The sequence below is a fragment of the Salvelinus fontinalis genome, chromosome 22 (genome assembly GCF_029448725.1).
Source record: "Salvelinus fontinalis isolate EN_2023a chromosome 22, ASM2944872v1, whole genome shotgun sequence".
NCBI lineage: Eukaryota > Metazoa > Chordata > Actinopteri > Salmoniformes > Salmonidae > Salvelinus > Salvelinus fontinalis.
Genome location: NC_074686.1, coordinates 36007550 through 36033810, shown reverse-complemented (window position 1 = coordinate 36033810; position 26261 = coordinate 36007550). Strand labels below are relative to the sequence as shown.

The 26261-nt window shown below is 43.3% G+C and overlaps 2 protein-coding genes across 6 annotated transcripts in view; both read right to left on the bottom strand.

The window, feature by feature from the left end:
* Nucleotides 1–8060: 8060 nt before the first annotated feature.
* Nucleotides 8061–14031, bottom strand: LOC129820398 (endothelin-1-like). Its single transcript, XM_055877469.1, has 5 exons — nucleotides 13820–14031; nucleotides 13208–13367; nucleotides 12951–13100; nucleotides 12373–12543; nucleotides 8061–9289 (listed from the first exon to the last, which is right to left on the bottom strand). The coding sequence occupies exons 1-5, from the start codon at nucleotides 13878–13880 to the stop codon at nucleotides 9169–9171; spliced, it is 663 nt and encodes a 220-aa protein (XP_055733444.1). The 5' UTR covers nucleotides 13881–14031; the 3' UTR covers nucleotides 8061–9168.
* A 5603-nt stretch (nucleotides 14032–19634) lies between these two features.
* Nucleotides 19635–26261, bottom strand: part of LOC129820258 (zinc finger protein 40-like) — a 133767-nt gene continuing 127140 nt past the window's right edge. For all 5 annotated transcript variants that reach the window (XM_055877302.1, XM_055877297.1, XM_055877299.1 and 2 more), the window contains exons 8-9: nucleotides 25620–26254; nucleotides 19635–24098 (exon numbers count right to left, since the gene is read on the bottom strand). In XM_055877302.1, the coding sequence (XP_055733277.1) occupies nucleotides 22668–24098; nucleotides 25620–26254 (2066 nt within the window). In that variant the 3' untranslated portion in view covers nucleotides 19635–22667. The remainder of the gene's footprint in view (nucleotides 24099–25619; nucleotides 26255–26261) is intronic.

Below are 26261 nucleotides of genomic sequence, written 5' to 3'. Positions count from 1 at the left end.
TAGTCTAGTGAGTCTGTAATCCCTGATATTCTGAACCTGATTCATCTATGTAGTCTAGTGAGTCTGTAATCCCTGATATTCTGAACCTGTTTTATCTATGTAGTCTAGTGAGTCTGTAATCCCTGATATTCTGAACCTGTTTTATCTATGTAGTCTAGTGAGTCTGTAATCCCTGATATTCTGAACCTGTTTCATCTATGTAGTCTAGTGAGTCTGTAATCCCTGATATTCTGAACCTGTTTTATCTATGTAGTCTAGTGAGTCTGTAATCCCTGATATTCTGAACCTGTTTTATCTATGTAGTCTAGTGAGTCTGTAATCCCTGATATTCTGAACCTGTTTCATCTATGTAGTCTAGTGAGTCTGTAATCCCTGATATTTTGAGCCTGTTTTATCTATGTAGTCTAGTGAGTCTGTAATCCCTGAAATTCTGAACCTGTTTTATCTATGTAGTCTAGTGAGTCTGTAATCCCTGATATTCTGAACCTGATTCATCTATGTAGTCTAGTGAGTCTGTAATCCCTGATATTCTGAACCTGTTTTATCTATGTAGTCTAGTGAGTCTGTAATCCCTGATATTCTGAACCTGTTTTATCTATGTAGTCTAGTGAGTCTGTAATCCCTGATATTCTGAACCTGTTTCATCTATGTAGTCTAGTGAGTCTGTAATCCCTGATATTCTGAGCCTGTTTTTCTATGTAGTCTAGTGAGTCTGTAATCCCTGATATTCTGAACCTGTTTTATCTATGTAGTCTAGTGAGTCTGTAATCCCTGATATTCTGAACCTGTTTTATCTATGTAGTCTAGTGAGTCTGTAATCCCTGATATTCTGAACCTTTTTCATCTATGTAGTCTAGTGAGTCTGTAATCCCTGATATTCTGAACCTGTTTCATCTATGAAGTCTAGTGAGTCTGTAATCCATGAAATTCTGAACATGTTTTATCTATGTAGTCTAGTGAGTCTGTAATCCCTGATATTCTTAACCTGTTTCATCCATGTAGTCTAGTGAGTCTGTAATCCCTGATATTCTGAACCTGTTTTATCCATGTAGTCTAGTGAGTCTGTAATCCCTGATATTCTGAACCTGTTTTATCTATGTAGTCTAGTGAGTCTGTAATCCCTGATATTCTGAACCTGTTTCATTTATGTAGTCTAGTGAGTCTGTAATCCCTGATATTTTGAGCCTGTTTTATCTATGTAGTCTAGTGAGTCTGTAATCCCTGATATTCTGAACCTGTTTTATCTATGTAGTCTACTGAGTCTGTAATCCCTGATATTCTGAACCTGTTTTATCTATGTAGTCTAGTGAGTCTGTAATCCCCGATATTCTGAACCTGTTTCATCTATGTAGTCTAGTGAGTCTGTAATCCCTGATATTCTGAACCTGTTTTATCTATGTAGTCTAGTGAGTCTGTAATCCCTGATATTCTGAACCTTTTTCATCTATGTAGTCTAGTGAGTCTGTAATCTCTGATATTCTGAACCTGTTTCATCTATGTAGTCTAGTGAGTCTGTAATCCCTGATATTCTGAACCTGTTTTATCTATGTAGTCTAGTGAGTATGTAATCCCTGATATTCTGAACCTGTTTCATCTATGTAGTCTAGTGAGTCTGTAATCCCTGAAATTCTGAACCTGTTTTATCTATGTAGTCTAGTGAGTCTGTAATCTCTGATATTCTGAACCTGTTTCATCTATGTAGTCTAGTGAGTCTGTAATCCCTGATATTCTGAACCTGTTTTATCTATGTAGTCTAGTGAGTCTGTAATCCCTGATATTCTGAACCTGTTTCATCTATGTAGTCTAGTGAGTCTGTAATCCCTGATATTCTGAACCTGTTTTATCTATGTAGTCTAGTGAGTCTGTAATCCCTGATATTCTGAACCTGTTTCATCTATGTAGTCTAGTGAGTCTGTAATCCCTGATATTCTGAACCTGTTTCATCTATGTAGTCTAGTGAGTCTGTAATCCCTGATATTCTGAACCTGTTTTATCTATGTAGTCTAGTGAGTCTGTAATCCCTGATATTCTGAACCTGTTTCATTTATGTAGTCTAGTGAGTCAGTAATCCCTGATATTCTGAGCCTGTTTTATCTATGTAGTCTAGTGAGTCTGTCATCCCTGATATTCTGAGCCTGTTTTATCTATGTAGTCTAGTGAGTCTGTAATCCCTGATATTCTGAACCTGTTTTATCTATGTAGTCTAGTGAGTCTGTAATCCCTGATATTCTGAACCTGTTTCATCTATGTAGTCTAGTGAGTCTGTAATCCCTGATATTCTGAGCCTGTTTTTCTATGTAGTCTAGTGAGTCTGTAATCCCTGATATTCTGAACCTGTTTTATCTATGTAGTCAAGTGAGTCTGTAATCCCTGATATTCTGAACCTTTTTCATCTATGTAGTCTAGTGAGTCTGTAATCCCTGATATTCTGAACCTGTTTCATCTATGTAGTCTAGTGAGTCTGTAATCCCTGAAATTCTGAACATGTTTTATCTATGTAGTCTAGTGAGTCTGTAATCCCTGATATTCTGAACCTGTTTCATCTATGTAGTCTAGTGAGTCTGTAATCCCTGATATTCTGAGCCTGTTTTTCTATGTAGTCTAGTGAGTCTGTAATCCCTGATATTCTGAACTTGTTTCATCTATGTAGTCTAGTGAGTCTGTAATCCCTGATATTCTGAACCTGTTATATCTATGTAGTCTAGTGAGTCTGTAATCCCTGATATTCTGAACCTGTTTCATCTATGTAGTCTAGTGAGTCTGTAATCCCTGATATTCTGAACCTGTTTTATCTATGTAGTCTAGTGAGTCTGTAATCCCTGATATTCTGAACCTGTTTTATCTATGTAGTCTAGTGAGTCTGTAATCCCTGATATTCTGAGCCTGTTTTTCTATGTAGTCTGAGTCTGTAATCCCTGATATTCTGAACCTGTTTTATCTATGTAGTCTAGTGAGTCTGTAATCCCTGATATTCTGAGCCTGTTTTATCTATGTAGTCTAGTGAGTCTGTAATCCCTGATATTCTGCGCCTGTTTTATCCATGTAGTCTAGTGAGTCTGTAATCCCTGATATTCTGAACCTGTTTCATTTATGTAGTCTAGTGAGTCTGTAATCCCTGATATTCTGAGCCTGTTTTATCTATGTAGTCTAGTGAGTCTGTAATCCCTGATATTCTGAACCTGTTTCATTTATGTAGTCTAGTGAGTCTGTAATCCCTGATATTCTGAGCCTGTTTTATCTATGTAGTCTAGTGAGTCTGTAATCCCTGATATTCTGAACCTGTTTCATCTATGTAGTCTAGTGAGTCTGTAATCCCTGATATTCTGAACCTGTTTCATCTATGTAGTCTAGTGAGTCTGTAATCCCTGATATTCTGAACCTGTTTCATCTATGTAGTCTAGTGAGTCTGTAATCCCTGATATTCTGAACCTGTTTCATCTATGTAGTCTAGTGAGTCTGTAATCCCTGATATTCTGAACCTTTTTCATCTATGTAGTCTAGTGAGTCTGTAATCCCTGATATTCTGAACCTGTTTTATCTATGTAGTCTAGTGAGTCTGTAATCCCTGATATTCTGAACCTGTTTTATCTATGTAGTCTAGTGAGTCTGTAGACACAATTATAATTAAAAGGTGCACCGTTTTTAAAGGAATGACTTAAGATAAATGTACTGAAAACCCGATTGAATGAGAGCGTGCAAGGTAGCCACACCTGCAGAGCGTGTTATGCAACTGAATAAGGTAGGTCTGAACACCAAATACTGGGAGAAGAGTGTGTGGGAAAGGCGTGCTTAGGACAGGCGTGCGTAGGACAGGCGTGCGTGGGAACGGCGTGCGTAGGACAGGCGTGGGTGGTACAGGCGTGCGTAGGACTGGCGTGGGTGGTACAGGCGTGCGTAGGACTGGCATGCGTAGGACAGGCGTGGGTGGGACAGGCGTGCGTAGGACTGGCGTGCGTAGGACAGGCGTGCGTAGGACAGGCGTGCGTAGGACAGGCGTGCCATTTGCTAAGTCTGAATTACCCCTTTTTCATCACATTAATCGCAGCTTTGCAAAAGAAGCGGAAAGCACCTGATGTGCTGAAAATGTCATCGAAGAGCTGTCCTTTTCCACACTCTAGGCTATGATAGGCTGGCATGTGGCATAACCTTCTCAGTTCTTCATGGCATAAAAACTACAGTACGTGATCTCTGCAATGTAGTGAGAAGCCAGATAGCATGAACTCCACACACAGTACAAAATGCATAGTATTACCCAATTGGAAGTTTTGACATCTCAATAGACTGTGACAGGTTCTGTTGAACCCTGAGTGTATCACACGACACAGACCACACAGGCTACCGGTCAAATGGCACGTATTATGTAGGATTGTTGTAACTGACATATACCTTACATGAAACCGACACAAGTTACCTAAAGAACAGACATTACATTCAGTGTCTCTTCTCCTCTGCGGCTCTAGGCCTGCAGAAAGTGTATATTTACAGAGCTGTCCCCTGACTGTCAATCAGCCAGTGAAATATGACACAGAGCGTAGAGAATTCAGTCCCAGGTACCACTAACACACTGGCCACAACTACTGCCCTTATTGAGTTATACGGGCCGAGAAGGAATCTAAGGCTGCATTTCAAATGGAAAGCTATTCCCTACATAGTCCACTACTTTTGACCAGAGCCCATAGGCACCCGTAGGATGGGGAACGTCGCTGCACAGCTATTTTCAGGTCTGTCCAGAGATGTTTGATCAGATTCAAGTCCGGGGTCTGGCTGGGCCACTCAAGGATATTCAGAGACTTGTCCCGAAGCCTCTCCTGCGTTGTCTTGGCTGTGTGCTTTGGATTGTTGTCCTGTTGGAAGGTGAACCTTCTCCCCAGTCTGAGATCCTGAGCGCTCTGGAGCAGATTTTCATCAAGGATCTCTCTGTACTTTGCTCAATTCATCATTCCCTCAATCCTGACTAGTCTCCCAGTACCTGCCGCTGAAAAACATCCCCACAGCATGATGCTGCCACCACCATGCTTCACTGTAGGGATGGTACCAGGTTTCCTCCAGACGTGACGCTTGGCGCTTGGCATTCAGGCCAAAGAGTTCAATCTTGGTTTCATCAGATCAGATTATTTTTATTTTTATTTCACCTTTATTTAACCAGGTAGGCTAGTTGAGAACAAGTTCTCATTTGCAACTGCGACCTGGCCAAGATAAAGCATAGAATAATCTTGTTTCTCATGGTCTGAGAGTCTTTCGGTAACTTTTGGCAAACTCCAAGCGGGCTGTCATTTGTCCTTTACTGAGGAGTGGCTTCCGTCTGGCCAGTCTACCATAAAGAAGTGATTGGTGGAGTGCTGCAGAGATAGTTGTTCTTATGGAAGGTTCTCCCATCTCCACAGAGTAACTATGGAGCTCTGTCAGAGTGACCATCGGGTCCTTGGTCATCTCCCTGTCTAAGGCCCTTCTCCCCGATTGCTCGGTTTGGCCAGGCTCCTTCCCTTTAAAATGTATGGAGGCCAGTGTGTTCTTGGGGACATTCTATGCTTCTATACATTCTATGCTTTTTGGTACCCTTCCCCAGATCTGTGCCTGTCTTGGAGCTCTATGGACTATTCCGGACAATTATTATTATTTTTTTATTTTTTATCAACTGTGGGACCTTATATAGACAGGTGTGTGCCTTTCCAAATCATGTTGGAGGCGGTAGGTAGCCTAGTGGTTACAGCGGTGTGCCAGTAACCGAAAGGTTGCTGGATCAAATCCCTGAGCTGACAAGGTAGAAATCTGTCATTCTGCCCCTGAAGAAGGCAGTTACCCCACTGCTCCCTGGGTGCTGTGGATGTTGATTAAGGCAGTTACCCCACTGCTCCCTGGGTGCTGTGGATGTTGATTAAGGCAGTTACCCCACTGCTCCCTGGGTGCTGTGGATGTTGATTAGGCAGTTACCCCACTGCTCCCTGGGTGCTGTGGATGTTGATTAAGGCAGTTACCCCACTGCTCCCTGGGTGCTGTGGATGTTGATTAAGGCAGTTACCCCACTGCTCCCTGGGTGCTGTGGATGTTGATTAAGGCAGTTACCCCACTGCTCCCTGGGTGCTGTGGATGTTGATTAGGCAGTTACCCCACTGCTCCCTGGGTGCTGTGGATGTTGATTAAGGCAGTTACCCCACTGCTCCCTGGGTGCTGTGGATGTTGATTAGGCAGTTACCCCACTGCTCCCTGTGTGCTGTGGATGTTGATTAGGCAGTTACCCCACTGCTCCCTGGGTGCTGTGGATGTTGATTAAGGCAGTTACCCCACTGCTCCCTGGGTGCTGTGGATGTTGATTAAGGCAGTTACCCCACTGCTCCCTGGGTGCTGTGGATGTTGATTAAGGCAGTTACCCCACTGCTCTCTGGGTGCTGTGGATGTTGATGGTTGGGTTAGATGCAGAAGATGCATTCAGTTGTACTACTGACTTCCGATCAATTGACTTTACCACAGGTGGACTCCAATCAAGTTTTAGAAACATCTCAAGGATGATCAATGAAAACAGGATACACCTGAGCTTAATTTCAAGTCCCATAGCAAAGGGTCTGAATACCTATGTAAATAAGGGTATTTTCCATTTTTATCTTTTTATACCTTTTCAAACAATGTCTACGAACCTGTTTATGGGGTACTGGGGTACTGTGATGAGGGAACAAATGATTTCATTCATTTTAGAATAAGGCGTAAAACAAACTGTGGGGAACATGAAGGGGTCTGAATACTTTCAGAACCTCAGAGAGTGCAGGGAAGGTGGGTCTCTAAGGCAAGGGCTGCTGTTAGAGAATCGCTTCAGATTGACTCAGGCCGATTGATGTGTGCAGTTTGAGTCACTTGTCGTATCAGAGAAAGCAAGAAAGCAAAGTCAGAGAAAGCATAGTTTGAGTATTCCTATCTTGATCGAAATGGAGAGAGGAAAGCACCTCTGACTACCAGAAATTATGGAGTAAGTTAAGCAAGATGTAACTTTTGTCCCACTTTTCACACAAAAGATTCTCCCTTGCAGCTGTTTGACAAATTACAGAGTTTGCATTTGTTTGACACAATGATGGAAGGGTTGAGGTTAACCTTATTATTCATATCACACTTTGGTAATCTTCCACACAATCACTTTTTAGTCGACACAGCACTTTCTCATTATCTCAGGTCTCCAACAGTCTGTCTGTGTCCCAAATGGCACAGTATTCCCTTTATAGTGGAAAGGGCGCTGGTCAAAAGTAGTGCACTACATAGGGAAAGGGTGCCATTTGGGACGTACCTGAGGCTCAAAGGACTTCTGTTCATTCCTGTTATTTATGGATCGCATTATTCAAGGGATGCATCCCAAATGGCACCCTATTCCCTATATAGTGCACTACTTTTGACCAAGGCCCTGTCAAAAGTAGTGCACCACATAGGGAATACGGTGGCATTTGGGATGTAGCCTAGTCTTCAAAGACTGCCTGTGGTTTGCATTACCTGGCTATTTTGTGTACAGTAGAGGTGAGCGGTGAAGGGGAGTTCATTTTAAAACAGGTTGGTGAAGACAGATCCCATTCCCACTGCTGCCGCTTCTCTATGTTCCTCCGTGATTCGGAAACAAACAGAGAGACTAGATGAAAGGTCAGCGATCTGAGATCAATGGTTGTGAAGGGTTATTCAGGAATCTAATTTGATTACAAACCACTTTGACCCATGTCTACAACATATCTCCAACATATCTACAGCAGCTGTTCAGATCAATTTTTGATATCTGCTGTACTTTTTACGTTATTCACTTTTTTGTCGTCTTTTTTCACTCCATCCGTTAACGTGGGATTGGTCAAGATTCTGAGGCTCTCCATTGTGACATCATCACTTCCAACTGTCATTTTTGAGATGAAATCATGAAACTTTTGATGCAAATAATTCCACTTAGACACTTTGTGTTTTTGTGTGCAAACAAATTGCCCTTCGGGGAGAATAAAGATCTATCAATAATAAATGAATTGAATTGAAATGAGTTGAAATATAATGTTTGTGAGTGTGTAACAGACAGATAGGTAAAGTCATTTTAAATAAGTGTGACAATTTATTTCCCTAAGTTTTGCCAAAACTATCTTGGCAACAAAATTATTTCACAGAAATGACATACAACATATTATCATATCATGGGCCAATATGACTATAAATGAATGCAATAAATAAAACATAGGGATAGAACCATGTGCATTAAATACATAGTGATGAATTATTATACAATGTGTATTAAATATATAGTGATTCATTATTATACAATGTGTATTAAATATATAGTGATTAATTATCCTACAGTGTGTATTAAATATATAGTGATTAATTATTATACAATGTGTATAGAGAAATCTCAGACAAACATAGACAGAAATCAATATTAGCAGAAAACTCACAAGTTCTAATGAATCATTTGGAAAGGTGAGATCTGTCAAAGGTGGGAAATCTCAGTCAAACTATGACAACACCTGGAATCAATCTGTTGAGTTACTTATGCCAGGCCATAGAGTCAATTCAATAAGTCTATGAGATTGTGATCTTCTTGGAATCCAACATTTTCTTGAAAAGAGCAGACACAAGAGCTTTTGGACAGGCTAGCAGCAATAGCCCTTCTGATGCTGTTGTGTGAAGTAGCCCGGGTCTCTCAAATCCAGTGACAGTCAAAGGAATGTAGAGATTCAAGATTCAGTCATTCAAGTCATCGGATATGATCTGAAGTTCTGTTTGAGAGTTGCAGCTGAAGTCCAAAGGGGTGTGTCCACAGACAGTACATGGGAGGACCATCAAGTGTCCATCTTTGTCTTTAGGATGTGGTGTCAATAAAGTTGACACCCGTTCCTCTGATTTCTCCTGCATGTATCTCCGACCGTCTGCATCTCTCTGATGAAGAGGGACACGTTCAGTGGAGAGACTGGACGCGGCACCCACCAGCACAGTCATTCATCCCCTTTCATGACGCACACCATTGAGCCAACATGGGGGTCCAGTGGCAGGCTTCCTGTGGAGTATCCAATGCATCTCCAGGGACCACAGCATATGAGTCCCCAATGGCAGGTGGATAGAAAGAGATGGATGAATCTCTACCCTCTGTGAGTGTGACAGAGTATGTGGACATCTCCCACAAGGTGCACCTGTGTATCCTCATCTCTCTCCTCATCTCTATTCTCATCTCCCTTCTCTCGGCTTGTGTCGTTGTTTCACCATCCACTTCTCCAGCAGCAAGCAAGCTTTCACTGTGGCCCTTAGAGCTGAGGGGCCAACTGCTTTGTGGTCTCTGTGTTTCACCCTGGAGAAAAAGAGGAGAGACCTGTTACACACCAATGATCAGACTCAAACAACTTTATTTATCCTCTCAGGGGCTAATATTAATTAAGTGTAATTCAGGTGATGTTGATTGTGATTTGCATTGATGTCAATCAGTTGTCAACATCCTGCACCTGCAGTCAAAAAAAAATGCTCAGCAATTTACCATATAGGTTTCCATGTTATTAATGTGTCTAACAGAGCAGACTGATAGGGGTTATGTTTATAACAGAGCAGACTGACAGGGGTTATGTTTATAACAGAGCAGAATGACAGGGGTTATGTTTATAACAGCAGACTGACAGGGGTTATGTTTATAACAGCAGACTGACAGGGGTTATGTTTATAACAGAGCAGACTGATAGGGGTTATGTTTATAACAGAGCAGACTGACAGGGGTTATGTTTATAACAGAGCAGACTGACAGGGGTTATGTTTATAACAGAGCAGACTGACAGGGGTTATGTTTATAACAGAGCAGACTGACAGGGGTTATGTTTATAACAGCAGACTGACAGGGGTTATGTTTATAACAGAGCAGACTGACAGGGGTTATGTTAATAACAGAGCAGACTGACAGGGGTTATGTTTTTAACAGAGCAGACTGACAGGGGTTATGTTTATAACAGCAGACTGACAGGGGTTATGTTTATAACAGAGCAGACTGACAGGGGTTATGTTTATAACAGCAGACTGACAGGAGTTATGTTTATAACAGCAGACTGATAGGGGTTATGTTTATAACAGAGCAGACTGACAGGGGTTATGTTTATAACAGCAGACTGACAGGGGTTATGTTTATAACAGAGCAGACTGACAAGGGTTATGTTTTTAACAGAGCAGACTGATAGGGGTTATGTTTATAACAGCAGACTGACAGGGGTTATGTTTATAACAGAGCAGACTGACAGGGGTTATGTTTATAACAGCAGACTGACAGGGGTTATGTTTATAACAGAGCAGACTGACAGGGGTTATGTTTATAACAGAGCAGACTGACAGGGGTTATGTTTATAACAGAGCAGACTGACAGGGGTTATGTTTATAACAGCAGACTGACAGGGGTTATGTTTATAACAGAGCAGACTGACAGGGGTTATGTTTATAACAGCAGACTGATAGGGGTTATGTTTATAACAGAGCAGACTGACAGGGGTTATGTTTATAACAGCAGACTGACAGGGGTTATGTTTATAACAGAGCAGACTGACAGGGGTTATGTTTATAACAGCAGACTGACAGGGGTTATGTTTATAACAGCAGACTGACAGGGGTTATGTTTATAACAGAGCAGACTAACAGGGGTTATGTTTATAACAGAGCAGACTGACAGGGGTTATGTTTATAACAGCAGACTGACAGGGGTTATGTTTATAACAGAGCAGACTGACAGGGGTTATGTTTATAACAGAGCAGACTGATAGGGGTTATGTTTATAACAGCAGACTGATAGGGGTTATGTTTATAACAGAGCAGACTGACAGGGGTTATGTTTTTAACAGAGCAGACTGACAGGGGTTATGTTTATAACAGAGCAGACTGACAGGGGTTATGTTTATAACAGAGCAGACTGACAGGGGTTATGTTTATAACAGCAGACTGATAGGGGTTATGTTTATAACAGAGCAGACTGATAGCTGTTATGTTTATAACAGCAGACTGATAGGGGTTATGTTTATAACAGAGCAGACTGATAGGGGTTATGTTTATAACAGCAGACTGACAGGGGTTATGTTTATAACAGAGCAGACTGATAGGGGTTATGTTTATAACAGCAGACTGATAGGGGTTATGTTTATAACAGAGCAGACTGACAGGAGTTATGTTTATAACAGCAGACTGATAGGGGTTATGTTTATAACAGAGCAGACTGACAGGGGTTATGTTTATAACAGAGCAGACTGACAGGGGTTATGTTTATAACAGCAGACTGACAGGGGTTATGTTTATAACAGAGCAGACTGACAGGGGTTATGTTTATAACAGAGCAGACTGACAGGGGTTATGTTTATAACAGAGCAGACTGATAGGGGTTATGTTTATAACAGCAGACTGATAGGGGTTATGTTTATAACAGCAGACTGATAGGGGTTATGTTTATAACAGAGCAGACTGACAGGGGTTATGTTTATAACAGAGCAGACTGACAGGGGTTATGTTTATAACAGAGCAGACTGACAGGGGTTATGTTTATAACAGCAGACTGACAGGGGTTATGTTTATAACAGCAGACTGACAGGGGTTATGTTAATAACAGAGCAGACTGACAGGGGTTATGTTTATAACAGCAGACTGATAGGGGTTATGTTTATAACAGAGCAGACTGACAGGGGTTATGTTTATAACAGAGCAGACTGACAGGGGTTATGTTTATAACAGAGCAGACTGACAGGGGTTATGTTTATAACAGCAGACTGACAGGGGTTATGTTTATAACAGCAGACTGACAGGGGTTATGTTAATAACAGAGCAGACTGACAGGGGTTATGTTTATAACAGAGCAGACTGACAGGGGTTATATTTATAACAGAGCAGACTGACAGGGGTTATGTTTATAACAGAGCAGACTGACAGGGGTTATGTTTATAACAGAGCAGACTGACAGGGGTTATGTTAATAACAGAGCAGACTGACAGGGGTTATGTTTTTAACAGAGCAGACTGACAGGGGTTATGTTTATAACAGAGCAGACTGACAGGAGTTATGTTTATAACAGCAGACTGACAGGGGTTATGTTTATAACAGCAGACTGACAGGGGTTATGTTTATAACAGCAGACTGACAGGGGTTATGTTAATAACAGAGCAGACTGACAGGGGTTATGTTTATAACAGCAGACTGACAGGGGTTATGTTTTTAACAGAGCAGACTGAGAGCGTTAGGTTTCTAAACAGATGATAGTGAAAGAAGATGTGACAGCCACTTTTGCAATGGGCTGATACATGTCCTGGGAGTCTGAGTCTGGGTGTGTAAATTCCATATCACATCTCCCACGTAAAGAAATGATACCAAGAAGATGTTTGTTTCTTTGTTTATTTTCAGTCTAAGCAAAGTGGTTTCTCTTACCTTTTAATCCTAGACGTTTTGGCTGCCAGCTTGTGTTTGCACTGCCGCCTCCCAGCATACTCAGCAAGGGCGGGACGGATCACAGTGTCTGGCACGGGACGGATCACGGTGTCTGACGCAGGACGGATCACGGTGTCTGGCGCAGGACGGATCACTCCTGCTGCCTCGTATCTAAAGAAAGAAAGAGCGAACGTGTACAATACATGAGCATTGAATCGACTTCCATGAATCCTTATGGTTTCGCAACATTTAAGGGAGAAAATAACACGACGACGTGTAAACTTGTTCACACAGGTTACGGTGATTTGCTTTGTTGGCAGCAGCTCAAATGAGAATCGAACTGAATAGACCATCAAGATAAATAGAGACGTATATTTGAAATAATGCTACCATACACAAAATGTGATGTATTTATCGTAATGTGTACAGGCTTACAATGTTGCAACATCCACGTTGCAGTAATGGAATGAAACAAGCGCAATTACCCCCAAATAGCAGGCTAATGCCATTATGCAAATAGGTTCTGACAAGTTAGAACTAAATAAAGTGGTGTGCTAATATTTTGCAACGTGTTATACCTGAGGTGATTTTCCAGCTGACAGAAGCTTATGCACGTGCCGTCATCTTCACTGACGCACTGACATCGAGGGTCCTGTTGGGAGACCTCGGGATCCTTCATTGCGCGCTTCTTTCTAGATGCGTTGCCCAGTCCGTAGGAAACCACGCGCCTAAATACATGAACGAAATCATTAGCCAACTGTAACCAAGCCAGCCAGTTACATTACATAGAATTAATAGAATAGAATCGATAGAATCGTTTGGAAAAGTGACGTACTCAGGCGTGTTGACCCATATGATGTCCAGATGGCAGAAGTAAACACACTCCTTGTCCAGGAACGTCGCGCAGGAGCATCGCTTGTTCCTGATGTGGCGCGCTGGCACCGGGGTGGCTGTGGTGGCTACCGCTGTTTCTTTTCCCGCAGGGGCAGATGAAACTGTGAAGGAGAAAGTATCATGGCATGTTAATTATAACCAATATTGAATCTTTGACAGAAATTGTCATATGTATCTAATGTTATGACGGGATACTTGGAATGTCAATGGCTTGCCGCAGTAACTTAGCCACCGGGTTGCACAGTCAAATGCCTAAAACGCAGTGCTTATTAGGTTTGACAACCTAATCCTTTTCTTCATAATGTTCATACATAATATTATAACAATATAACAACAATGAATAATCAGAGGTTACTTATATGACTTCACGGGGGATTAGAGTATTTAGGATGAATATTTATTGTTATATTATTATATTGTTCATTATGTAATATAATCTTATTATACTTGCACTGATTTGACCGTTTATGTTGAAAAAAATACTGAAACACACATGTATAGCCTATTCAAGAGTTAGTCTAACAAAACATGAGTCTCTTTTGCAAGATCTTACCTGTATGTAAAATCCAAGAGTACATAATTGACAACACGGAGAAAAGTATTCTTAAATCCATCTTGATATTTCTTTAGTCCAGAAAGAATAACCTTTTCACAAAATTGAATATTCCTTGGTGAAGGAAAAAGTTCCAAAAAAGCGACACAGTGGCAACTGCGTACGTTTGGATATAAGTTATCTCTTTAAGAAGGAGCGCAAAAGCATACCACTTGCACTTCTGTCAGTGGATCCACATGTCTGCCTTCTGTACTTTATATACTAAGCACTCACCTCCCCCCCCCCTCCCTCTCCCCTTCAGTCGCGTGTAAACAAGTTGGTCCTTTGGCTTATTCGTAGACAATGCTGTTTGTTAATATTCACCGACAAGCAACGTGCAAACCAAGATAAGAACTTAGAAATTCCTCGATTCCGAGGGAGGGATGGAGACGCCGGTTGGCGTGCGGCGGCGCAAGCCAAGTTCTGAATAGGGAACAGAAGAGGTACATGCGGTGCCGGGACACTAGATGGAGACAAAGTATCAATAGATGAGCTTGACATCGCCAAAGTACTCTAGAGATTCTCTATAATTATTTTAAATGTTAACCACAGACGTTAGGTTCTGCTTGAATTGACAATAATGAGTATATATATCATTCAATAGACATATGATAGATATATTTATTTGTGATTAACCGAATAAATCGAACTAAAGTATATCTTGAAGACATCCAACATCAAGGGAATATGTCATTGCAACTAGAACCAACTCGATGCAATTTACTTGAGTTAGTCCTACAGTGGACTATTACGCAGGCATTGCGGACTACATTATGGTTATGGAACTCTAAATGTTACCTATGATGGATGCTTTAGCCAGAATGGCGCAGAGTGCATTTTCCCTCGGGCCAAACTAAAGATGGCACCCTGTACATAAAGAGACAGCCAAGTTATCGTTACTCATTGTGTATTTATTCCTTGTGTTATTATTTTTATATTATTTATGTTTTATTCTCTCTGCATTGTTGGTAAGGGCCTCTAAGTAAGAATTTCACTGTTGGTCTACACCAGTGGTGTAAAGTACTTAAACATACTTTAAAGTACTACTCAAGTCGTTTTTGGGGGGGGTATCTGTACTTTACTTTACTATTTTTACTATTGTTACTAGACTACATTACATACACACTACATACTTTTTACTCCATACATTTTCCTTGACACCCAAAAGTTACATTTTGAATGCTTAGCAGGACAGGAAAATGGTCTAATTCACGCACTTATCAAGAGAACATCCCTGGTCATCACTACTGCCTCTGATCTGGTGGACTCACTAAACAGAGAACATCCCTGGTCATCACTACTGCCTCTGATCTGGTGGACTCACTAAACAGAGAACATCCCTGGTCATCCCTACTGCCTCTGATCTGGTGGACTCACTAAACACAAATGCCTCCTTTGTAAAGGATGTCTGAGTCTTTAAGTGTGCCCCTGCCTATCTGTAAATACATTTTTTAAAACATGAAAATCATGCCGTTTGGTTGATTTATACATTTTCTTTTACTTTGATACTTAAGTATATTTTAGCAATTACATTTACTTTTGATACTTAAGTATATTTAAAACCAATTACTTTTAGACTTTTACTCAAGTAGTATTTTACTGGGGGACTTTCCCTCTTACTTGAGTCACTTTCTTTTAAGGTATCTTTACTTTTACTCAAGTATGACGTAGGCCAATACTTTTTCCACCACTGCTCAACACATGTTGTTTACGAAGCATGTGACAAATACATTTGATTTGATGGTGTGAAAAGGTAGAGACCCTGTCACTCAGCTTGGGAGTAGGAATAGGCTATATTGCCGCTCGTTACATAATGGAAAACATTGTGGATGACATCCCCCATGTACTTTATCCCGGTTTTATTCATAATTTAAAAAAAATTGAACTTTTATTTTACTAGGCAAGTCATTTAAGAACAAAGTCTTATTTACAATGACCTACCCCAGGCCAATTGTTCACTGCCCTATGGGACTCCCAATCACAGCCAGATAGGATGCAGCCTGGATTTGAACCAGGGGACTTCGAACCAGGGAGCTCAGTGAAGCCTCTTACACTAAGATGCAGTACATTAGACCTCTGCGCCACTCGGGAAGTATACTGTCATAAAGGTTAGCATATTTGCAATGAACCAAACTGTTTTTGCATGTTATTTTGAGTGTGACATTGAAGGGATAGTTCACCCAAAATTCAAAATGCTGGTTTGAAGACCCGAGCCGAAAAGATGAAAAATCTGTGGATGTGTCCTTGAGAAAGGCACTTAACCCTAATCTGTAATCCATCTGTTGTCCAGGTATGACAGTAACCCATTCTTTGGTTTTGTTTACCTGGCTACTGTTTAAAATGTAAACTTTTTAACATTTGTGGCACAAATCCAATGCAAGTCAATTAGCATTTCCGTGCTTCATATCCAAATTATCTATAAGTAACATCAGTGAATACATTTTTTGATACTTTAGGATGAGTTGGACATGCTAATATGCTAATATACAGTGCATTCAGAAAATATTCAGACCCCTTGACATTTTACAAATTTTCCAGCCTTATTCTAAAATTGATTACATCGTTTTATACCCCTCATCAATCTACATACAATATACCATAATGACAAAGCAAAAACATTTTTTATAAATTTTAGCAAATTTATAAAAAAAATTCAAACTGAAATATCACATTTACATAAGTATTCAGACCCTTTACTCAGTACTTTGTTGTAGCACCTTTGACAGTGATTACAGTCTTCTTGGGTATGACACTACAAGCTTGGCACACCTGTATTTGGGGAGTTTCTCCCATTCTTCTCTGCAGATCCTCTCAAGCTCTGTCAGGTTGGATGGTTCGATCGAGTTCAAGACCGGGCTCTGGCTGGGCCACTCAAGGACATTCAGAGACTTGTCCCGAAGCCACTCCTGCGTTGTCTTGGCTGTGTGCTTACTGTCGTTGTCCTGTTGGAAGGTGAATCTTCACCCCAGTCTGAGGTCCTGAGCACTCTGGAGCAGGTTTTCATCAAGGATCTTTCTGTACATTGCTCTGTTCATCTTTCCCTCGATCCTGACTAGTCTCCCAATCCCTGCCGCTGAAAAACATCCCCACAGCATGATGCTGCATCCACCATTCACCATAGGGATGGTGCCAGGTTTCCTCCAGATATAAAGCTTGTAGAAACATCTCAAGGATGTTCAATGGAAACAGGATGCACCTGAGCTCAATTTCGAGTCTCATAGCAAAGGTTTTTTATTTTTAATACATTTTCAAAAATTTCTAAAAACCTGTTTTCGCTTTGTCATTATTGGGTATTGTGTGTAGATTGATGAGGGGAAAAACGTATTTAATACATATTAGAATAAGGCTGTAACATAACAAAATGTTGAAAAAGTCAAGAGGTCTGAATACTTTCCAAATGCACTGTATATACCATTGACTTGCATTGGATTTGTGCCACAAATGTTAAAACGTTAGACTACAAATAGTGCTGTTGTAGGGGAGACCAGGGATGGTTTAGATTTTTTTTGTCAATTTCTCAGAGATTGTTTGAGCATCTACATTCAAAATGTGACAGGAACAACTTCTCTTCTGTCTGCTATAACTTGGTATAGGTATTATCTCTTTACATCCAACAGACAAGGTGTGACTTTGTCTCAAATGTTACAATTTACCCCACCTCCTGGGTCAGTTGTAACAGGGCTTGGGGTGAAATGTTACCCCACCTCCTGGTTCAGTTGGAACAGGGCTTGGGGTGAAATGTTACCCCACCTCCTGGGTCAGTTGTAACAAGGCTTGGGGTGAAATGTTACCCCACATCCTGGGTCAGTTGTAACAGGACTTGGCGTGAAATGGTACCCCACCTCCTGGGTCAGTTGTAACAGGGCTTGGGGTGAAATGTTACCCCACCTTCTGGGTCAGTTGTAACAGGACTTGGGGTGAAATGTTACCCCACCTCCTGGTTCAGTTGGAACAGGGCTTGGGGTGAAATGTTACCCCACCTCCTGGGTCAGTTGTAACAGGGCTTGGGGTGAAATGTTACCCCACCTTCTGGGTCAGTTGTAACAGGACTTGGGGTGAAATGTTACCCCACCTCATGGGTCAGTTGTAACAGGGCTTGGGGTGAAATGTTACCCCACCTCCTGGGTCAGTTGTAACAGGGCTTGGGGTAAAATGTTACCCCACCTCCTGGGTCAGTTGTAACAGGACTTGGGGTGGCATGTTACCCCACCTCCTGGGTCAGTTGTAACAGGGCTTGGGGTGAAATGTTACCTCACTTCCTGGGTCAGTTGTAACAGGGCTTGGGGTGAAATGTTACCCCACATCCTAGGTCAGTTGTAACAGGGCTTGGGGTGAAATGTTACCCCACCTCCTGGGTCAGTTGTAACAGGGCTTGGGGTGAAATATTACCCCACCTCCTGGGTCAGTTGTAACAGGGCTTGGGGTGGCATGTAACCCTTTGAAAGAATGTTTCAATCATGACATGCAACGAGATATTGAAAGTCTTTATTGAGAACATTTTGTTCAGAAATAGTCATACGTTTTGTGAATCTAATTACAAAGAAGGTGATGGCATCAAAAAAAACAAATTTGCCCCGCAAAAAAAATACTTTCTTATCTCAAAATCCTATTTTTGTCAATCAAAAGTGCAGAGTCGATCACAGGGTTTTGTTTCTTCACATGAGGGTTGAGGACTAAACTGAGCATGTGCACAACGAGACATGATTTGAGCTTGTTCCTGATTGGCAGATATCGAGAGTGTTACATCTATCCACGGTCTCCCCTAGTCTATTTGGCCGGAGATCGAGATGCACATTGGCTTAATGATGGTGATTTCCACATGGTGGGAACTGGGGGTACAAAGTGGTACGACCTCAAGTAAAACATCCTGAAACAGCTCTGACAGGCCTAATCAAGTGCTTGGTTTTACATTTTCCATTGGCCAGGAAACAGATTGTTTAAATTCCAAATGGCACCCTATTCCCTTTACGGTGCACTACGTTTGACCAGGGCCAATAGATGTACTATAAAGGGAATAGGATACCGTTTGGGACAGACGCCTCGTGTTCCTGGCTGCAGGACATCAGCCTGTGATGGAGGGACCAGAGCCTGTTTCCTATTCATCAGAGCCTTATGAAGCAGCTTCATAGCCGACGACCCTATAGTCATCACCTCAAAGGGCCTTGGCTGGAGCTAGCATATCACGACAAAGCTGCTTTGGTGTTGCACCCCCCCCCCCCCCCCCCCCCCTTTCTCTCTCATGTTCTCTTCTCTGTCTGACTATCTGTCTCTCTTTCTGTTCGTCTGTCTCTCTCCCTTTCTATCTCTCTCTCTTCCGCTCTGTCTGTCTCTCTCCCTTTCTCACTCTCTCCCGCTCTGTCTGTCTCTCTCTCTCTGCCTCTGTCTGTCTGTCTGTCTCTGATTTGCTGGATATTTTAGCTATAGCAACATCCTCTCACCCGCTCCACTATGCCAAGGACATCAGCATTGAGGGTGGTCATCCTCTAGGCGTCTCTGTTGCATCACCCCAGGATCCTCTAGTTTCGAGACCCCAACAAAACTGAGTAACAGACAGTCAGACTCCCTCTCTCCGGCCATGACAGGCTGATGATTCACTTCTGCATTCCAAATGACGCCCTATATATATATATATAGTGTGCTACTGTTGAACAGGGCCCCAAAATATTGCACTATGCAGGGAATAGGGTGCCATTTGGGACGCACCCAATCTACTGGGGTAATGAGGAGTTTTACTGTAATCCCCTTGAGATGAGCACAAAGTTCCTTCCCTCTCTGGTCTGGTTTTGTATTTGTATTTATTATGGATCCCCATTAGCTGCTGCCAAGGCAGCAACTACTCTTCCTGGGGCCCGGGCAAAATTAAGGCAGTTATACAATTTTAAAAACATTACAATACATTCATTACAGAATTCACAACACACTAAGAGTTTGCCCTCAGGCCCATACTCCACTACCACGTATCTACAATGCAAATCCATGTGTACATGTGTATATAGTGCGTATGTTATCATGTGTGTGTGTGTGCATGTGTCTGTGTCTATGTTTGTGTTACTTCACAGTCCCCACTGTTCCATAAGGTGTATTTTTTCCTACTTTTTAAATCTGATTCTACTGCTTGCATCAGTTACCTGATGTGGAATAGAGTTCCATGTAGTCATGGCTCTATGTAGTACTGTGCACTTCTCATAGTCTGTTCTGGACTTGGGGACTGTGAAGAGACCTCTGGTGGTATGTCTTGTGGGGTATGCATGTGTGTCCGAGCAGTGTGCTAGTAATTTAAACACACAGCTTGGTACCTTCAACTTGTCAACACTTCTTACAAAAACAAGTAATGAGGAAGTCAATCTCTCTTCCACTTTGAGCTATGAGAGATTAACATGCATGTCATTAATGTTATCTCTCCGTGTATTTTTCAGGGCCAGCCGTGCTTCCCTAGTCTGAGCCAACTACAATTTTTCCCAAGTCCCTCTTTGTGGCACCTGACCACACTACTGAACAGTGCGACAAAACCAGGGCCTGTAGGACCTGCCTTGTTGATAGTGTTGTTAAGAAGACAGAGTATGGACAGACTTCTCCCCATCTTAGCTACTGTTGTTTCAATATGTTTTGATCATGACAGTTTACAACCCAGGGTTACACCAAGCACCTTAGTTACATCAACTTGTTCAATTTCGAGATGTAGTTGAGGTTTAGGGTTTAGTGAATGATTTGTCCCAAATACAATGCTTTTAGTTTTGGAAATATTTATTTCCTTGTCACCCATTCTGGAACTAACTGCAGCTCTTTGTTAAGTGTTGCAGTCATTTCAGTCGCTGTAGTAGCTGACGTGCATAGTGTTGAGGCATTCACATACATAGACACACTGGCCTTACTTAAAGCCAGTGGCATGTTGTTAGTTAAGATTGAAAAAAGTAAGGGGCCTAAACAGCTACCCTGGGGAATTCCTGCTTCTACCTGGATTATATTGGAGAGGCTTCCATTAAAGAACACCCTCTGTGTTCTGATAGACAAGTAACTCTTTATCCACATTATAGCAGGAGGTGTAAAGCCATAACACAAACGTTTTTCCAGAAGCAGACTATGATTGATATTGTCAAAAGCTGCACTGAAGTCTAACAAGACAGCCCCCACAATCATTTTATCATCAATTTCTCTCAGCCAATCATCAGTCATTTGTGTAAGTGCTGTGCTTGTTGAGTGTCCTTCCCTATATGCGTGCTGAAAGTCTGTGGTGAATTTACTTTCTGTGAAATAGCATTGTATCTGGTCAAGCACAGAGGTCTGATGTCCCCCTCCCTCTCTGGTCTGGTTCGACAAAGGTCTGATTATGTCTGTTGGGTCAATGCCCACTGACATACTCTCGTTCCTGATGAAAATAAAAAAATTCCGTGAAATACGAATGCGCTGTTGAGAGCAAGTGCAACTATTAGGCTGACTGGAACATTATGTAATACAGAACATTGTGTGACAGTGGATTTGAAGACGTTAACATTGAACCGTTGAGTCTTTTATGTAACCTTTATTTAACTAGGCAAGTCAGTTAAGAACAAATTCTTATTTACAATGACGGCCTACGCCGGCCAAACCCAGAAAACGCTGGGCTAATTGTGCGCCGCCCTATGGGACTCGGCCGGTTTTCGATACAGCCTGGAATTGAACAAGGATTTTTAGTGACGCCTCTAGCAGTGAGATGCAGTGCCTTAGACTGCTGCGCCACTAAGGAGCCCAGGCTGTTACAGTACGATTGAGTGTTGAATTACACGTTGATTTTAACATCTTTATACATGTATTTGTTTTCATCCATGAACATTCAGTGAAATACTTCAGAGAATGTAATGTACTGTATTTAAAGTCCTGTTCTCAGTGTAGTGTAGACGGAAGGTTAAAGGTCAATGCATAGTAAAAGAAAAATGCATTTTACTACTGTTTAATCATCTAAACATAATTAGATATTTTTCCCCCTAATTCAATTTTATTTTAATTTCATTGTATTAAATTGTGGAAACATGTTATATGCATCGGAGACAAAAAAAACCTGAATAACCTTTGTATGTGTGTAAACAAAGTTTTACTGATACAGTTGATAATAATAGTGATACTGCAATGAAAAGCTACCATATTACACATACCTATGGACATGAAGCATCATGGGCACCACATGGAATATACTGTAATAAATAGTTGAACACAACATCTGTACACAGAAACAATGCCCCAAATCCATAGAAATGTCAAAGTACAACACATTCAGTTTTTTCTTCTCATAAATTTACAATTGACGTTAAAACTTTCCAAAATAAAACCGGTAAGGTACATTTTTTTCTATTTAGTTCCATTTCATTGAAATAAAACAAGCAACTACTGAATTTGTAAGGTATTATTTACAGGTTAATACAACAAGCAACTACTGAATTTGTATGGTATTATTTACAGGTTAATACAATAAGCAACTACTGAATTTGTAAGGTATTATTTACAGGTTAATACAACAAGCAACTACAAAAAAGGCACAATTGTCTATACAACATGTACAAAAGAAAAAATTGTCTGGAGCTGACAAAAAAGTTAAAAGATCATTATCATAAGCATCTATTGATTGCACATACAATATGAATGTCAGAAACTGTGCTTTGAATGGTGATTTGCAGAGAAACAAACCCACCCTGAAGTGTTTTAAGTCTTAGAAAGTGACAACCATTACAAAATAAGAACATTGATAAGTAGCCTGGTTAACCAGATTGAACGTTGAGATCACCATTGTAAACTCAGCATTCAGTCTGGTTTTAATCAGGCTATTCGGTTGGGGGTTTCAGGTGGCGATGACCAGTCTGTCCTCATCATCGCTGGATGCCGAGTCATCATTGTAGTCATCCGTTTCCTGCTGTCGTGAGGGCATCGACTGCCTCCGAGGCGTGACAGGCTCACTGGCTCCCTCTCCTGGAGGATTCTTACTCTTATCCAGACCCCTGTCAGGAGCTGGGGCTGGAGCTGGAGCTGGAGCTGGGGCTGGGGCTGGGGCTGGAGCTGGAGCTGGCTGTGCTAGCGATGTTGATACCCTCTCTTTCTTTTCTGAAGTCTGCGTGTCATCAGAGCCTCTGGAACCTCCGGAACCCCCTGACCCTGATCTGCTGCATGATGATGCCAATTCCTGGGCGGGGCTTCCCCTCAGGGTGGCGGTGGGATGGGAAGCAGCAGACAGACAGCTGACTGAGGGTCCGGTTTCAGTCTGAGAGGAGGGCTGAGGGGCCCGTGGGGCTCCTGGGGAATCGAGGCTGCCCTGCCTCTCAAAGGGTCCGGCGAGGGGACTGAGGCCGGAGAGGGGGCTGAGGGAGGGGATGAGGGTGGGAACGGCGATGTTGAGGATCTGCAGGCCGGAGATGTGGGTGTGGTGGTGGGGGACTGTCCTGCTCTGTGAGGTGGGGGTGTGAGCCAGGACATGCAGGCCCAAGGTGGCATTGAGCGACAGGCCACGTTGGGATAGCAGCTGGGTGGAGGTCAGGCCTTCTGAGCTGGTCAGGGTCAGAGTCTCCAGGCCCATGGACTGCAGCGTCTGGTGGGAGGCCCCGAGGGCCGGTAGACCAACCACCTGCCCCAGCCCAGTCACCTGCCCCTGCCCCAGCCCAGCCACCTGCCCCAGCCCAGGCACCTGCTTAGCCACCTGCCCCTGCCCCAGCCCAGCCACCTGCCCCAGCCCAGCCACCTGCCCCTGCCCAGCCACCTGCCCCAGCCCAGCCACCTGCCCAAGGGGGAAGCAGGGCATGATACTACTGATGGGCTCCTGGACCACCAGAGGCTGGTTGACGGGGGATGAGGGACTCACCATACCATCAGCCTGAGGGGAGTGAGAGGAGTTGGGGAATGGGAGGGGGCTGGTGTTCCGGTGGATGACGCTCACAGCGGGGATGGTGAGCTGGACAGGGCCAGCCTGGATGGGCACGAAGGTGGAATAGGCTGCCAGGCCAGCGGGAACCAGCTGGATGCCCCCTACGGGGACCATGTTGTAGGGGGAGTGTGAGGGCTGCTGGGAGTGCAGAGGCAGGTGGCTGAAGAGGTGGGTGTTTGTCCCCTGTGTGGCCCCTGGTCCTTGGGTCGGGCCCTGGGAAGGAAAGTGCAAGGGGCTGTAGGAGGATGTCTGGAGGCCATAGGAGGATGTCTGGAGGCCATAGGAGGAGGTCTGAGTGCTGACATCTGTCCCGACAGGGACACCTGGGTCACTCACTGACAGGGCCAAAGTGCCATCCTGGGAAAGAGCAAAATAAAAACAAGTAATTATGACCTTTACTTACTACATGACGGATCTGGAAACAGGACCAACACTGAACATACTCCTCATGTCTTTTCACAGGAACAACTTATTGAAAAGACATGAGAAGACGATACACCACATGACCAAAAGTAAGTGGACACCTACTTGTCAAACATCTCATTCCAAAATCATGAGCATTAATATGGAGTTGGTCGCCCCCTTTGCTGCTATAACAGTCTCCACTTTTCTGGGGAGGCTTTCCACTAGATTTTGGAACATTGCTGCAGGGATTTGCTTCCATTCAGCCACAAGAGCATTAGTGAGGTCAGGCGCTGATGTTGGGCGATTAGGACGGGCTCACATTCATCCCAAAGGTGTTTGATGGGGTTGAGGTCAGGGCTCTGTGCTGAGCAGTCAAGTTCTTCCATACCGATCTCAACAAATCATTTCTGTATGGACCTCGCTTTGTGCATGGGGGCATTGTAATGCTGAAACAGGAAAGGGCCTTCCCCAAACTGTTGCCACAAAGTTGGAAGCACAGAATCGTCAAAAATGTTATTTTATGCAGTCGCGTTAAGATTTCTCTTCACTGGAACTAAGGGGCCCTAGCCCAACCATGAAAAACAGCCCCAAACCATTATTCCTCCTCCACCAAACTTCACAGTTGGCACTATGTATTCGGCAGACGTTCTCCTGGCATCCGCCAAACCCGGATTCGTCTGTAGGACTGCCAGATGGTGAAGCGTGATTCATCACTCAAGAGAACGCGTCTCCACTGCTCTGGACTCCAATGGCAGCAAGCTTTCACACCCCTCCAGCCAACGCTTGGCATTGCGCATGGTGATCTTAGGCTTGTGTGTGGATGCTCGGCCATGGAAACCAGTTTCATGAAGCTCCCGACGAATAGTTATTGTGCTGGCGTTGCTTCCAGAGGCAGTTTGGAACTCAGTAAGTAGTGTGTGTTGCAACCGAGGACAGACTATTTTTAGGCGCTGTGAGCTTGTGTGGCCTACCACTTTTCGGCTGAGCCGTTGTTGCTCCTAGATGTTTCCACTTCACAATAACAGCACTTACAGTTGACCGGGGAGCTCTAGCAAGGCAGAAATTTGACAAACTGTCTCGTTATAAGTAACTGAGCTCTTCACTAAGGCCATTCTACTGGCAATGTTTGTCTATGAAGATTGCATGGCGGTGTGCTCAATTGTATACAACTGTCTGCAACGAGTGTGGCTGAAATAGCCAAATAATCTAATTTGAAGGGGTGTCCACATACTTTTGTATATATAGTGTATGTGACTAGAAACGAGCCATTCATTGAAAGCTGATAATCAGAAATACATTCACCTTTTCATTCAGAACAGATTTGCTGAAGTGCCTCGCATAAGGGATTCAAGGGTATGGGTATGGAAGGGTATGGGTATGAAAGGGTATGGGTATGAAAGGGTATGAAAGTGCAGAGTGACTGGGATGGAGAGAGAGAGGATGGGGGGAGGAGGAGCACATGGTGGGGCTCACCTGGCTGAGCTTGGAGCAGCTCTTGCCCGGTGCGGGGGGACAAGGGGGCACGTCAAAGTCAGGGTAATCGATGGACATCTGCCTGCACGGCGAGACAGGGCTCATCATGGGCACCGACTCTGTGCCGGATGTGTGGGGGGGCGGGGAGTAGGGCAAGGGGCTGGAGAAGCCTCCGGAGATGGACATCTGCCTGCACGGCGAGACAGGGCTCATCATGGGCACCGACTCTGTGCCGGATGTGTGGTGGGGCGGGGAGGAGGGCAAGGGGCTGGAGAAGCCTCCGGAGATGGACATCTGCTTGACCAGGGAGACAGGGCTCAGCATGGGCACGGATTCTGTGTCTGAGGCATCGTGGGTGTGGGAGTCGGAGGCAGGGGGCTGGGGGAGTGACAGGGCAGCTGGGTGGTGGTGGATGGACAACTGGGCCAGAAGGGAGCTGGGAGGGAGCTCAGCCTGGAGGGAGGAGGGGATGTGCTGGGGGCTGGCTGAGACCGAGGGGTTGGTGGACAGGCCCGACTCAGCCTGGCTGTCATCCTCCTCTTCCTCATTATCATCTTCGTTGTCATCATCAGCACCTTCGGAGTCCTCTCCGTCTGAATCTGGGCGGTCTGTACTGCCCACCTGGCTATGGTCTCCTGGGGA

Excerpts from the sequence above, each read along its gene's own strand:
- LOC129820398 (XM_055877469.1), bottom strand. The coding sequence starts at position 13,880 with ATGGATTTAAGAATACTTTTCTCCGTGTTGTCAATTATGTACTCTTGG. Across the intron at positions 13,101-13,207 it reads ATATGGGTCAACACGCCTGA|GCGCGTGGTTTCCTACGGAC; the intron begins GTACGTCACTTT and ends TCATGTATTTAG. Across the intron at positions 12,544-12,950 it reads CAGCTGGAAAATCACCTCAG|ATACGAGGCAGCAGGAGTGA; the intron begins GTATAACACGTT and ends TTCTTTCTTTAG.